The sequence below is a fragment of the Pongo pygmaeus genome, chromosome 19 (genome assembly GCF_028885625.2).
Source record: "Pongo pygmaeus isolate AG05252 chromosome 19, NHGRI_mPonPyg2-v2.0_pri, whole genome shotgun sequence".
NCBI lineage: Eukaryota > Metazoa > Chordata > Mammalia > Primates > Hominidae > Pongo > Pongo pygmaeus.
Window position 1 is genome coordinate 54,078,221 of NC_072392.2, and position 15,310 is coordinate 54,093,530.

At 37.0% G+C, this 15,310-nt stretch overlaps 1 protein-coding gene across 9 annotated transcripts in view; it reads left to right on the forward strand.

The window, feature by feature from the left end:
- ACACA (acetyl-CoA carboxylase alpha) overlaps window positions 1-15,310 on the forward strand; it is a 331,795-nt gene that overhangs the window by 207,239 nt on the left and 109,246 nt on the right. For 6 of the 9 annotated variants that reach the window (XM_063655503.1, XM_063655506.1, XM_063655509.1 and 3 more), the window contains 5 exons: window positions 2,134-2,277; window positions 3,047-3,143; window positions 4,049-4,162; window positions 9,411-9,467; window positions 9,712-9,756. In XM_063655503.1, the coding sequence (XP_063511573.1) occupies window positions 2,134-2,277; window positions 3,047-3,143; window positions 4,049-4,162; window positions 9,411-9,467; window positions 9,712-9,756 (457 nt within the window). The remainder of the gene's footprint in view (window positions 1-2,133; window positions 2,278-3,046; window positions 3,144-4,048; window positions 4,163-9,410; window positions 9,468-9,711; window positions 9,757-15,310) is intronic. The other 3 variants (XM_054456897.2, XM_054456899.2, XM_063655505.1) reach the window with 1 other exon arrangement.

Genomic DNA, 15,310 nt, shown 5'->3' on the forward strand with positions numbered 1-15,310 from the left:
AACATTGGAAAAGTATATTTAAGTTTTGATGTGTTTAACCCTGTGTGGAGGTTTCCAGGCTAATATAACATAAGTGATATTTTAGTATTTTGGGTTCTCCTGTCTCTTGAACCAAGCAAGGCAACACAATGCAAGTTTGAGAGGATAACAATTCTGATTGGAATTGAATCCACAATATGCAAAAGCAATAGTAAGTTGATGGCAAGATCTTTGCAGATAATCAGCTACACATGGAACTATTTATAGATTTACATTTATTTTGTCCCTCTCCCTTTAAAATATTAAGTAATCAAAACTAATCATAGCTTTTAGATCCCAATTTGGATGTGGAGAGGAAAGGGAATGCTTTTAATTGGTCTTGTAATCTTCCCTTGGTGAGTGGGCTTGGCTCATTCCTGCCTGCCTTTAGCCGCCCTGGTTCACAAGCATAGCAGTGAGGGGAAACTGAATAGTCGATATTTCCCATGGGGTTCAGTTGAGTGAAAAAGCTACTTAACCCCATGGTTGCCACAAACATAGTTTGTTAGCTTCTTCAGAGGGAGTTCCCTTTAAATGTGGTCTGGAACCCTTTTATCTTTCCTGCTTAATGCCAAGCAAGTAGAAAAGATACAATGCCTCACAAACTTGCTCTTTTAGTAAATATATTTGGTGATCCTAGAAAAGAGGAGGATGATAGCACTTCTGTGGTAATACAACTCTGAATCCCAGTTTCTAGTGAGCACCATGTGTAAGACTTGCTTGATGTGTGTTTCGTTGTTTGTTTCATTCATTGTATCAATGGTTTCCTCTCCCACTTTGCCTTCTACTCCCGAGTACTGTCAAAAGATGATGTACCTTTTCCATAGTCATCACTCGCCAAAGGAATAAAAACCTGGAGTGTCAGTCTCTATAGTCTGTGTGAGCAGCACTCCCATCCTACAAAGAATTCCACTGCCTTGTAATTATGATTTGCGATAGGGTACAATATGTACCCAGATATCAAGTCCACGTTGTCGTCTCTCTTCCCCCTGCAACACTGCAGGTGGTGTACTTCAAGGAGATTTTTGGGGCAGTTCCCCAAATTCAAGTGCCATGAATTTGCCTTGCCCTGAACTTGCTTCAGATCAGTATGCTGGTAACATGTCAGGCAAGTCCTGGAGGCATCCTTTAGCTTGATCCTTCCTAACAGGCTGTCCTGATTGAGCATTCAGAAACACTTTACAGTATTATTTATCAGTACATACTGTTAAGGTGCATCAAGAAATATAGAGATTCATTGTTTTTAGGTTGAACAAATCAGTTCAGTTCTCTTCAAGCATCTCCGTTTAGCAGCTGCTTGTCATGCTTACACATACTTTGAGACCCATGCTCTGCCCTTTTGTATCTTGCTGGAAATTATTAAGGGCTTTCAATGGAGATTTTTTTGTTTTGGTATAGAAGTGCTTAACTATGAAAAGAAAAACGTGCAATTTGGGGTTGAAAAATAGCTCTCTTTCAAAAAGGGAGAACTGTAACCCCAATAACTATCCGTACCAACCCATTAAAGGAAAAAGTAAATTACTCAGTAAAGTTCCTTTTGTAGACTGTGACCTGTTTCTGTACCCTAATGTTTTATATAATTATTTACTAAACCATTCCAGGTGACTTAATTACAATTGTTTTACATACATATATATATACCTATCTCTTTATATATCTGTGAATACTTACTCTATTACAGCTCCTAGAAAACAAAATGCCTTAAGCATTGCATAGTTACAACTCACTTGGCTTGCTTACTTCCTTTTAAAGGAGGAAATGCTTTAGGGAGGGGGAAGATGCAGGATGGTTTTTAACCCCTATGTGCTATTCATTCATTGGACATCTTATAATGTAATTGTATTAAAACTGCCTGGAAATTCCTAACAGTCCTTAGCTTTTTATTTGAAGAAATTTTGGAGTGATGAAAATATAGTTTATATAGGGAAATTCAAAAGAAAGGATTAACATGAATCCAGCAAAACAACCTTATCCATAGTGGGTAAAAAAACCAAATCTGCTCTGCAACCTGACCCTACTTCAGAGTTTTCTCCTAGTTCCTTTTCCCTACTGTTACTTTCCCAGTCCTTGCTCCTACCCTCCTTGTCTAATGAACGTGATTGAATTACCATTTAGAATGTCCTTCTCCTCCAACCTCAACCACTATGGCATGACCCATGTAGCTAGTGTCAGCGATGTACTGTTGGACAACTCATTCACTCCACCTTGTCAGCGGATGGGCGGAATGGTCTCTTTTCGGACTTTTGAAGATTTTGTCAGGTAAGACATTGTGGAACTATGTCTGTACAAGGGGAGCCATGGACATCTGTGTTTTGGGGTCTCAGCTTTCTGCAAAATGAATAAAGGTCTCCCGAACAGCCATGAGCCAGCTAAAAAGATGTAACCCTTGCTGTATATGCCCTTGGAGAGGTATATATCCTTGCATTTCTACCTCTCATTCAGATTCTACAAGCCTCTACTTGTAGTATGGGCCTGGTCAGAAAAAAAGAAACAAACAAAAACCATCTTTTCCTGAGGAGCCACAGAAGAAGCTGTCTGCTCTGTGATGAGTGAAATGTCAGGAGAAATTAAACATAACACTAGAGTGAGCCCCACAAGAGACGATACATCTTTTGATTAAATGCATTCAGCATCTATCTCTTGATGTATACTGATGCATTACCCTAGGGGGAGGGGTAATTACATTGGTCTGTCACTACTCAAGTTCCAGGCACTTTCTGTTACTTTAAGACGAGTGATGACAGTGCTCATATCTTACATATGAGGAAAACAAAACAAACAAAAAAGCTTTAGATCATTCTTTCTAAAAAAGAAAAAATATATATGGTTTATTAAAGTTTAAACAATCCATCCTCCTAATTTCTGCCACTTGGTGAAATTTTGCATGTCACCTCTAGCCACTGGTGATTCTATTCAGTTAACTATTGAGCCCAGGCTAAGATTATTCTTTTAGACTCAGCTGGCAATGGCAGTGTTAGTATCCTGCCACTTGGGTTTTCATGGTGGGTGTTTCTCTTGTATTTTTTAGGATCTTTGATGAAGTGATGGGCTGCTTCTCTGACTCCCCACCCCAGAGTCCCACATTCCCGGAGGCGGGTCACACGTCTCTTTATGATGAAGATAAGGTATAATGTCCCTTTTGGGAGACTGCTTTGTTCCCCTCAGACATGGCACTTGTACTGTATACTATCTTTCTGACTTTGAACTATTATAGGAAAGAATTCATCCTTTTACCCCACTTTATAGTATTTAATTTTGTATGCCTCACCAAAGTATTTTCTGGAAACAAGTGGAATATAAATCCTAACTTTAAAAAAACTATATTAATTTTGGAGTCCGTAGTATAGAATGGGCTCAGCTATGTCCATTGCAGCTGCCTCTGAATCTCTGAATGTTGTTTTAAGGATTTGACCTTTGGTTGCTGGAATTCTTACTCAGCCATGGCTTATATTTTTGCATAGTGGTGCAATCATAGTCCTCAGAGAATGGAGGACTTTAGATTACAGAAAAAAAGTAGGCATTTTGTTTAAAACTTTGTCTTTTTATTAAATCATTTCTTTTTACTTATCAGTAAATAAATTATTCTTTCTCTACAATGTTATTTTTTCATGATTTGATACTTCCATTGTTTGATAAATTGTAAGGAAATAAATTATGTGGGAACACGTCCAGATGGCTTATATCACTCATTTTCCTTCACATTCTGTGAAGAGATATGGCAAATAGTTTCACCCCCATTTTATTGGTAAAAAAGGTGAGACATAGTGATCTTCAGCTTCATGCCAAGTAAAGATTGGGCCACCTGTTACTAATGCCTCTGCTGCCTTATCTTTTAAAAGTTATATGCTTTACCTTATTTAATCTCTCTGTGGCTATTGGGCAGTGGTTTCAATTTGCTCATTCCTACTGCTGGGCAAACCAAAATATCCTGTGGGGTGTATCTCTTTTTCAGGTATTCTACCAAATATTATAACTTCTACCTGCATCTGTATTGGCCAGCCTCATAATTTCTTTGGCTTGTGTTCTTGAGTTACAGGTTCCCAGGGATGAACCAATTCACATTCTCAATGTGGCTATCAAGACTGACTGTGATATTGAGGATGACAGGCTGGCAGCTATGTTCAGAGAATTTACCCAGCAAAATGTAAGTTCTTGATTGGGTGGAAGCTCGTGATGGCCCCTTTCCTACTGGCTGTGTATCATAGCTATCCTTTTATCAGTTGCTAGTTTATGGCTATGTCTTTTATCATAACTCTCAGAACTATGGCTAGTTCTGCGTTTAGGGATAAAATCCCAAAGTAACTTAATAATGTATAATGAATATCTTTGTGTGTCAACAGATATAGACCTCAAATATTTAAAATGTTTTTAAGGGAAGTTATCTTCCTAAATCTCTCCCAGAGCTCCAGTTTTGAACTTCGAATCCCCTACCAAGTATTTTCCTTTGGTGACTTTCCACATGTCTAAGCCCAAACTCCCCTTAGGTCCCTTCTGTGTCTTCCTCTCCCCTCCTTTGAAAATATCAGTTATATATCTATCCTCCTTTCAATTTTATGTCACTTGGATATCTCCTGTTGACATCAAATGCCATTGTCTAAATGGACATTTTCCATCATTTTCCTTCACCTCTTCTCGTCCCTCTCCAATCCCCTCATAAAACAAAACAAAAAACCTCACTATACCTTTTACTCCCAATCATTCAGAAGTCATTGACTTTTTCCTTGACATTCCTTCATTTTACCCCTCTACCCACAATCTGTACATATTTATTTGTATCTGGTCAGTCACCAAGGTCTGTTAGTTTTTCTTTGCAGTCTTTTTTACCCTTTCTCTTTTTCTTCTTTCCAGTTTTAAAATTCCCACTGCCATCTCTAATTCAAACCCTTACTATCTTACACCTGAGACACTGCAGCAGGCTTACTTGTGATCTACTTATCTTCCTTCACTTTCTTGCTCCAAAGAGTTTCCATTCTGCTCACCACCACAAAATTAAATGTCCCAAATGTGCTCTTACCATGTTATTTTCCCACTTAACAGTCATTCTCTCTGACATTCAGAATACCTCCTTAACTTTAGCTTCAACATCATCAGCCTGTTGAGAGACTAACATGTAGCCTTTGCTATTTTGTGAAAAGACCTGTGTTCATTGTCTAATGTGCCTCATTTACTGTACTTCTTTGACTTCCTCTTACCTAGAAAGTTTTCTTTCACCTTTCTTTCTAAATCTTGCTTGTCTTAAGAACTGTCTCAAATTTCATCTTTTCAGTGAGGACTTCTGAGTAGCCCTAACTAAAATGTATGTTCCTCCTTTGAATTCCTAATTGGTCAGCATACATTTATTAGCAATAATAATGCTTTTTATTTATAAAAAAATTCTACCTAAATTTTTTATTTGCATCTTACCACAGCTCCATGGGGTTAGGTAAGTCAGGAATTATTCCAGTTGTACACATGGGCAAAAGCTGGAGCTCAGAGAAATTAAGACCCCTAGGTCACCAGCTAGAAGATGATAGAGCAAATACTAGAACTTAAGGATTTGATGCCAGGTATAGGGGGCACAGATCTAGGTACTTTAGTAAATAATACATTCTTAGCCCTGAAGATGCTTATAGTCTAGTTGAGGGGACAGCATAGGCATGCTTAAAATGATAATCTACAGTTATATTTCATTATGATATGTGATAGATAGCAAAGTGTCCTCTTAAACTGCCCTTGATGGCAAGACCCATGTGTTCTCTTGGAGTGGACAACACTTAGCCCGTGGACTTCTTGCAGAGAAATAACTCAATAGATGTTTTCAAAATTTAATTCAGTGGTGTAGACAGTTCGTACCATTGGCATTCACATCATGTAATGCCAATGGTAGATATCTAGGGGAAAAAATGGTAAATTTGTGATGACTATGAGTCTTAGTACTTATTCCATGACGCTGTTGTAGCACTTAAACTAACTATGAGATTGCAGTGGTCAATATGAGGAAAAGGTGCTTCCAGAGAAGTGAAAGTAGGGGATATACCTAGGGCTTTTTCTGTAGACAGAAATTTACCTTTCTTCTTGCCGTTGGCCAGTGACCACATAAAATTAACCTAAAGCCAGTGATCAAGGTAATCCTTGCTGGAAGAGTTTTTTGTTGTTTTTTTTTTTTTTTGAGATGGAGTTTCACTCTTGTTGCCGAGGCTGGAGTGCAATGGTGCTATCTCAGCTCACAGCAACCCCCGCCTCCCGGGTTCAAGTGATTCTCCTGCCTCAGACTCCCGAGTAGCTGGGATTACAGACATGCGCCACTACACCCAGCTAATTTTTGTATTTTAGTAGAGATGGGGTTTCTGCATGTTGGTCAGGCTGGTCTTAAATTCCCGACCTCAGGTGATTTGCCTGCCTCAGCCTCCCAAAGTGCTGGGATTACAAGTGTGAGCCACTGCGCCCGGCTTGGAAGAGTCTTAATGTTATATGTGGCTGCTGCTGCTGCTGCTTCATGAAATAATCTATGAAAGTTTCTTCCTAGGTTTTGAGGCACTAATTGCTCATGTTTGAGTATTTTTCCATAATTTGACCACAACTTGACACTTTTTGTTGCCCTCAAATCTAAGTGTCATATTTATCAACGCATGTTGATCTACAAAGACATTTTCAGCCAGGCGCATTGGCTAACGCCTGTAATCCCAACACTTTGGGAGGCCGAGGTGGGCAGATCACAAGGTCAGGAGTTCAAGACCAGCCTGGCCAATATGGTGAAACCCCGTCTCTACTAAAAATACAAAAATCAGCCAGGTGTGGTGGTGAGCGCCTGTAGTCTCAGCTACTCGGGTGGCTAAGGCAAGAGAATCGCTTGAACCTGGAGGCGGAGGTTGCTGTGAGCCGAGATTGCACCACTGCACTCCAGCCTGGCAACAGAGCGAGACTCCATCTCAATTAAAAAAAAAAAAAAAAAAGCATTTTCTTCTTATTTGCTACATATGTTTGTAACATTAATGAGAAATAAGAAATTACCCTTTTCCTTGACTAGGTGTGGAAACTAAGGCACAGAGAAATCCAATGTCTTTGCCTAAGGCTATTTAGAAAGGTAAGGGTAGACTGTGCTGACACTCTAAGCATAGAGAAGCTATTTACTACATCAGGTACTGTGCTTATCCAGGGACATTTGGCATTTTCATCTCCTTGTTAAAATATATATATATATATATATATATATATATATATATATAAAAGAAAGAAAAGGAAAGAAAAGCAATTTAAGAAAAAAACAAAAGATGAAGTGGTAACTAGTTTTGTTTTTCACTTCATGATCATGCTCCTAGCAGTTTAGAAAAAGTTTTTTTTTTTTAAAGCACACATTAAACTATCAAATAGGTTGATCCAAATTGTCCAAATAATCTTCTAGTCCCAGCATGTCTTTTTTTCTCTCATAGAAATTAGGATCATATATTTGTAAATGACTTGTGGAGGAGATTGAAGCAGTCAGTGTAAATGGAGTTTCTCCAGGTGCTGACGCCTAATCGCTGGGTAATAGCTGTGGACTTGCTGTGAGACCCGCATTATTACAATGTAATCAGAATCCTGTTGCTCTGCTGTTATTGTCAGCCACTTGTGGAATTTTAAAAGCAATAACAATTTTGATTTTAAATCATGGCATTATTAAAGTTATTTTATTCCCTTGCCAGAACATAGCTATTGATGCTTGTCTTTGAAGGACTTGACTGTAGTGGAATCTTTGTTGATGTCAGAAGAAGTATTTCTGTTCCTGGCCACACTGAGAAACCCCTCCTTTCTTTCGACACATTTTTTTCATATTGTTGTGTCAATACTTGGTTATTTACAGCAAGGCGTGTGATGGCAGTACAAAAATTTTTTAATGCAGTTAAACCAAAATTTATTTATATTTGACCTGATAATTTATTATTTTATTATTTGCTTATAGAAAATTAATTTTTCCAGTTATCTTTTGTTTATGCTGTTAATAAAATTAATTTTATTACTCAGCAATGCCATCGCAGAATTGAAGAAATTGGAAGAAATAACCCAAGAATGTGCTTCCTTATAAGGGGAAGACAATTTAAATTTTAAAAAATACATAGTATCGTGAATGTTAAGAACTGGCCTATAAACGTATCTCTTGGTTAGAGTTATAGCAAGAAATGTGGTCAAACTAAAGTCTGGATGTAGGTTGTGAAAGTCCACATTACTTTTCTATTTGTACTATTCATATGTTTTCTCAGGTCATTCAACTGGTGGGGTTGCTTTTCTGCTTGCTGTTATAATCCTTCTTTGTTAGGGACCTCTAAACACATGTCTTTTACTTAATTCATTAATTTGTTTCTTTGTCCCTGCCTTTTGAAGCAAATGAACAGTATAGGGAAGAGGAAGGCTTTAGGTCCAGATGCCTAAGACTCATATAAGTGGCTGTCTTGAAACTACTGGTGTCTGTTGACTTCTTTTTTTTTTTTTGAGACAGTCTCACTCTGTCACCCAGGCTGGAGTACAGTGATGCGATCTTGGCCACCTCTGCCTCCTTGGTTCAAACGATTTTCATGCCTCATTCTCTCAAGTAGCTGGGATTACAGGAATGTGCCACCACACTTAGCTCATTTTTTTCTATTTTTAGTAGAGACAGGGTTTTGCCATGTTGACCAGGCTGGTCTCAAGCTCCCGGCCTCAAGTGATCTGCCCATCTTGGCCCCACAAAGTGTTGGGATTACAGGCGTGAGCCACCACTCCCAGCCTTCTGTTGACTTCTAATATACTAGTCGCCTATGCCTAGTGGAGATATGAATAGTTCCTAAATTTAAAGGCCTATTAAATGTTGCTTTTAACAATTTTAAGAGAACCTTTTTAAAAAATGTCTTTGTGTAAGGTAAGGGGGAACTGTTGTATCAAAACTGAAAGGTTACAATTTGTTAGACTGAATTCTAGGGATGCTGTATCTGATGGTAGGTAACATCTACAATCTAAACAGTTTAGGACCTGTGTTTTATGTTTTATGGAAAGTCCTTCTTTTTCTCTCTACCTTATTTCATTTAGCATCTTTATCAATATTAATGTTTACATTTGAATACATGCCCAACTGTATGATTTCTATAAGCAGAAATTGTGTCATGGCCTACCTTTATGTAAATCAGTTCTGAGGTAATTTAGTTGACTTCATATCACCCTTTCTCCTCCACAAAGTTCTCTTTCAGTTTTGTCCAAATCAATATAAAATTTATTTCGTAAGACTTAGTCCTAGGATCCAGGTTGAAATTTGTTCACTTGCACATTTGAAGGTACTAAGCTAAGATAAAGATATCCAAAAAGGATGTTTAACTCCGCCAAAGCCTTACAAGGGCTGAATGGGATAAAATTTAGAATGAATGGAAATCTCGTCTATCTTCTGTTTTACATGTTTTTGCTCCTAGAAAGCTACCCTGGTTGACCATGGGATCCGGCGCCTTACTTTCCTGGTTGCACAAAAGGTACTGACGTGTGAATTGTACCTCTTTAATATTTCTTATGCTGCTGCTACAACTTAATAAAAAATGGGATTGTAATCTTATGCTTACTAGTAGAATTTATGCAGAGAAATAACCACTTTTCTGTAAGTTTCATTTTTAAAAAACATTAGTTTAACTCATCATCTTTTACTCAATTTCTTTTTGATTTTGTTACTAATTGCCAACTTCTGCTGTCTTTCCTTCCTTTCTCTCTTTTATTTGAAAGGATTTCAGAAAACAGGTCAACTATGAGGTGGATCAGAGATTTCATGTAAGTAAAATGAACAATAATGAAAGATTACTTACTGTTTTATTTGTCTGCCACTGATTATTTAACCAGAATATATGTTAGAAGGGCTGGACTGATATTTGATCCTTCTTCTTTTAGAAATTATGATAATAAATATTCAGTTCTCTGTAATCCCGGCATCTTGGGAGGCTGAGGCAGGAAAATTGCTTGAGCCCACAAGTTTGAGATGAGCCTGGGCAACATAATGAGACCCCGTCCTCTATTAATTAAAAAAATTTTTTTTAAATTCTTATATCAAGTGTTCCAGCTAAAGGTTTTTTTCTTTTTTTTTTTAAACCCTATAATGAATTCTCAATATATCTCTGAGAAACAGTTAAGAATGAACATGAGCATTTATCCACATGAATAAGGTAGAAACAAGCTAACTAGTAATTTCTTCTGTGCTTATAGTGAATCAATAATCAAGAACAGCCCGTTGCATTTTGTGGTCTTGGCTTCTTTATTGAGAAGTCTCAATTCTAAAGAACAATGATTTATTATTTAAAATGCCTTGACAGAGCCAAGTTGCTATTTTTTGTCTTATGTTAATTGTAGGAACAGGAAATAAGTAAAAATTAAACACTGTTGCTTATTCTCCCATTTAACTGAATTAACTGTTAATATTTATGAGATTAAAATTTTTATTGAAAAGAGAATTAAGTTAATAGCCTGGTATCCAAACTATGGTATACCCATATGATCATACCCAGTACAGTGACAGCAGTAAGGCCAGAAATCCAGTTTGGAATCAACATGTTGTTTTCAAAATGACTGATTATAATCAAAATATTTCATAAAAATTGATTCTAATGTAGCTAACTAAGATTCTAGAGGATGTTAAGAAGTCTTTTTTTTCTTTTTTTTTTTTTTGAGAGGGTGTCTTGCTTAGTCGCCCAGGCTGGAGTGCAGTGGCGCAATCTCAGCTCACTGCAACCTCCGACTCCTGGGTTGCAGCGATTCTCTGGCCTCAGCCTCCCAAGTAGCTGGGTTTGCAGGCATGTGCCACCACACCCAGCTAAGTTTTGTATTTTTAGTAGAGACAGGGGTTCACCATGTTAGCCAGGCTGGTCTCGAACTCCTGACCTCAGGTGATCTGCCCGCCTCAGCCTCCCAAAGTGCTGAGATTACAGGTATGAGCCACTGTGCCTGGCCTGTTTGGTTTGGTTTGGTTTTAGCAATTAAGATAATTTGGTTGTTAAGCCTTGCTTGTTTGCAACAATGAAGATGGCATTTGAGATTCTGGAAAGGACTTTCTAAACTCAAGGACCTATGTGTGATTGCTTTTATTACCCTTTTGTTTATTAGGTTTTCAGGACTTGACATTTTGTTTTCCTTCATACAGTTCACCTTGTTGGTCTAGTCTATAGAGAAACAAGAGAGCTAAGATTTTCTGAAATGCTTTAGGAAATGTTGTGGACTACATGACTCCCCTGTGTTATTGATGTCAGGAAATCAAGCAGAGTGTAGATATATAACAATCAATAACTTTAGATAGGAAACAGAGTCAGTGGAGAAGTATGAGGAGCTTAAAAAGAACCCTAGGGCTTTAGGAAGAAAAATCAGGAGCTTAGAGAATAAAATTGATACTTTGGGATAGAATATGAAAGCCCGTGAATAAACACTGTGGCTGGTAGATGCTGATCAGAACTAAGGTAGACATGCCAGAGCCAGGCCCTGGATTTTAGAAGAGTATTGTGCTAGGTTCTTACATGTTACTGTGCTTTTTATCACCGACTTTAGAATAACAGCATATTCTAGGGAATAACACTAAATTTGTAAAATTGTTTTCCTTTTTGCTAATGGATTAGATGGAATCTTCACATCTATAGCACACTAACTGGTTTCTATAATAAATACACTGATCAACTAAAACTGTTAACTAAAATTTTTTAAAAACCAAAGTGATTAGTTCTCACTGACATTTTCTCATATATGTAACATAAAAAAACCCTTTCTTATATCTGAATCTATAGTGTATAGTTATAAATATGCCCTAGTATTAAGAGTATACTTAACAGCTTTAAAACATCTTTTTCTCTCTGCTCTCCTGATATTTCTGGATCTAGGTTTAATAGGGACATGTATAGGCAAAATCGGCTAGAAAATGAGGCCAGCAGGGGGTCTTCCGTGACAATCATTGTCTGATTCCTATTTATAGTGGCATCAAGTGGGAAATCACTTAAATTATCAAGTGACTTGATTTGTCATGAGTGTAGGAAAAGCTGCTTTAGAGCATAGAGAACATTAAGGTTTAAGTGAGGACTACATTTGCTCTGAAGAATTGAATGGCAGAGGAGTTGGGGTGTTTTTATGTTAGTCCCTTTAAAAATGATAAGTGATTTTGCAAGGTGCAAAGGCAACTATTAAACCGAACTCCATCCAGAATCTATTATACAATCCAGGATCTACATTAGCCAGGAAGCGTTGGCAGAAACTGTACAAATCTGGGGGTCACTGTCATGGTGCTGCTGTGAGTTCTTTTGCTGATGGTAGCTTGACATTCATGAAGGATGCTTAGCCTCTGTCATGTCATCTGATTGTGCTTGCCCCATAGTTAGTGTACTGTGAAAAAGAGGAAGCTTTCTGGGAGTGTCAGAGATGAATCCCTTGATCTCTGTGGTTTCTTGGTAATCCACTGTGATGTATGCAGCCTCCCCTGTCCTATGCTGTGAAATCCCTATATTATTGAATGGAAGAGAGAATTTGCACTTGAGGGAGCCGGGAGAGGAGGAAGGTTACCAAGTTTGATTCAAGCACATTGGTTAGTGGAATAAAGCAAGCTGTGCTGTTATATAGTTGTTGGTCTTTCAAATTGCCTCAGAACCAGAACAAGACAAATGAGGGCCAGAGGAGAAGTTGCTAGAGAGCTGTGTATATTGTTAGGTACTGATTTGGATGCCAGCGATTGCTATAAGCAATTACAGTACTTCGTAGTTTAACCACAGTTGTCCCAGATAGCTGCCCACAGGTATGTCTGTTGCCACCCTAGTCCCTTGACACTGCATGGAGATTATTTCTGTGACAGCATTCTTCACCAGTGTTAAGGAGGCTGGGAGTTGACTCTGTTTCCATAACCATCTAATTAAATCAAGTGCCCATAATGGAACTTGAATAACTGCCTAACATTGATATTTAAACAGAAACTTTGAGGAAAAACAAGTCTCTTTTTGTAAATATATTCTACTTGTTAAGAAAAAATAAAGTAGATCATGATGTTCATCTGAAAATAAAAAATAAAAGAAAAAAATGGACAAGATGTTAAAAAAAAGAAAAAAGATCAAAGCCTTGAATGGAAAAGAGGCTTCTTGAATTTCTGCAGCTATCTAAACTGCAGCTCCACAGTTTTCTGTTAGTTAAAACTTATTGACTCACTCTCTCTTAGTTTCACTCACATTTTAGGTCTGGAATTCCAAAAGATTCAGCAGGAAGTGCTGTCTAATTGGGATATAATATTATACTTTTTTTTTTTTTAAGCTTTCCATATTTCTTTCAGCAAAGTTTGGCTAAGGACATCGGAATACAAATTTTCAGGACTTCTTCTTATCCCCCATTAGGTCCTAAAACCATGATAAGATTCTAAATCAGACAGTTTTACATCTGTTAATAAAATGTAACCTTTTGTCCTTGTAAAATTTCATGAGATTTAAAAGAAAATCTACAAATCTCCTGAGAGAGAGTTGTTTTATGACTATTGTGTGATTCCCACTTTAAAATGAAATGTTTTGGATTATTTGGACCTTGAAGAAAGAGCTCACTATATGAGCAGTTATCAGAATTAGTAGTTCTTTTTTTCTTTTTTTTTTTTTTAAGATAGTTGTGTATGGTAGTGGACCAGCTATTAGTTTTCAGAAGGGTTGATTTGGGTTTTTGTTTTAATTACAGTCTATATAATTAGTTCTCAGTATGTTGAGGTAAAAGAGAATTGCACCAGCAAGCTCCCAATTTCTTCATCTCATTAGGTTTTTAACATGATTATTAGTATCATAATCAGCTATGATGTTTTTTGTTGCAGGTTTTCACATTCTCTGATTTGCAGGGCGTCTTGATTGGCTAATTTGGGCAAATTATTTTGATTGTCTTGATGATGGTTGGCTGATTAGAACACAGCAGGGGCATAATTTCTTCCTGTGAAATGTTGCATTCTTTTGTTTTTTGGTACCAGAACACTAAGAGGGTTTTTCTTTGTGTACATTCAATTATGATATTTGCCCATGACACTAGTAGAATACTTGGAAAGCAAATACATTGATGATGGAATAAGCATGAATGCTTTCAGTGGAAAAACTGGCAGTATGAGGATGAGATAGGATAAAAGAATTTACTAAAACTGTAGGATCAGACTTTTAGATTTCTTCTTTTCTGCGTTTTCTGTGATTCTGTGGTTTTTGAGTGCCAAAAGAGGTTACTTTTTGTAAGAGTCTTCAGACTTCCATGTCACTGAAGAATTGCTTAGTAGTTCCACTTTTCCATTGCACAGAGGTTCTTGCCGTCTCTTGTTCTGAATGTTTAATACTTAAATTGAGGATTTTACCGGGGAGTTACAAATTTACTCCGAAGTTAAAAAAAAAAAAAAGTTGTTTATATGATCTCATGACACCTTTTCTTAGCTAACCTTAATGAAAGTGGTTTTTCTAATTGGTAGTCATTGCCCATCTCTGCTAAGAATTAGTTTCTTCATTATTTGTATTAAAGGCATTTCCATTCAAACTGCTTTATATGCCTTTCAGTTACTACAAATTTTCTTAATTGGTTTAGTGGAAAAGAAAGCATTTTTTATTACTGTTGTTTTGTTTTTGAAAGGAAATGGTTTTGATCCTATAAATGTACATAATTAAATAAATGGCATCCTAAACAAACATTTTAATTAATTAACTAATAATAGTTAAGGCAGAATAGAAAAGTGTGTGCTTAAAATATCATATTATCACTTTCCTTGACTTTTCTTTCAGAGAGTTCCATGGAAAGATGTTGTCATTTTTCCTTTTTTGACATGTGTTACTTTTTAGGTAATGCTCTGAAAGCTGTACCTCACTAGAATAAAACCAAAACTAGGTTATATAAAACCATGAGCATGATATTTACTGACACCTCAGCTGAATGCATCTTACTTAGCCTTGAAGTCATTCCCATGTGCTTCACTCTCATGGCAGGGAGGGGGGTCAGAGAATTATTTAGAACAAAACTTCATTGGGAGAAGTTCAGTCCTGTGTAAAATCCACTTTAAAAAGGCTTTTAAAAAGGGATTTCCCTGAGGTTGGTAAATGAGCTCCTAGGAACCTTTTAAATGCAGTCTTACAGTTAAAATACCAGGGAAAAGATAAAAAGATTTATTAACTGTGCAAGCTTTAGTTAAGGTGAGAGTGAGGTGTAACATTTATGGAACGTATTCAAGAAATTTTCAGGAAATTCAAGAACCACAGGTTTACAGCATGAGTTTTGCTTTGTTTGCTTTCTGCTTTTTAAATTTAAAGTCTTAATTTCTGTGTTTTTGTCTCATCAAAGAGAAATCCTCTAAATGAGGAATTTAGATTATAAT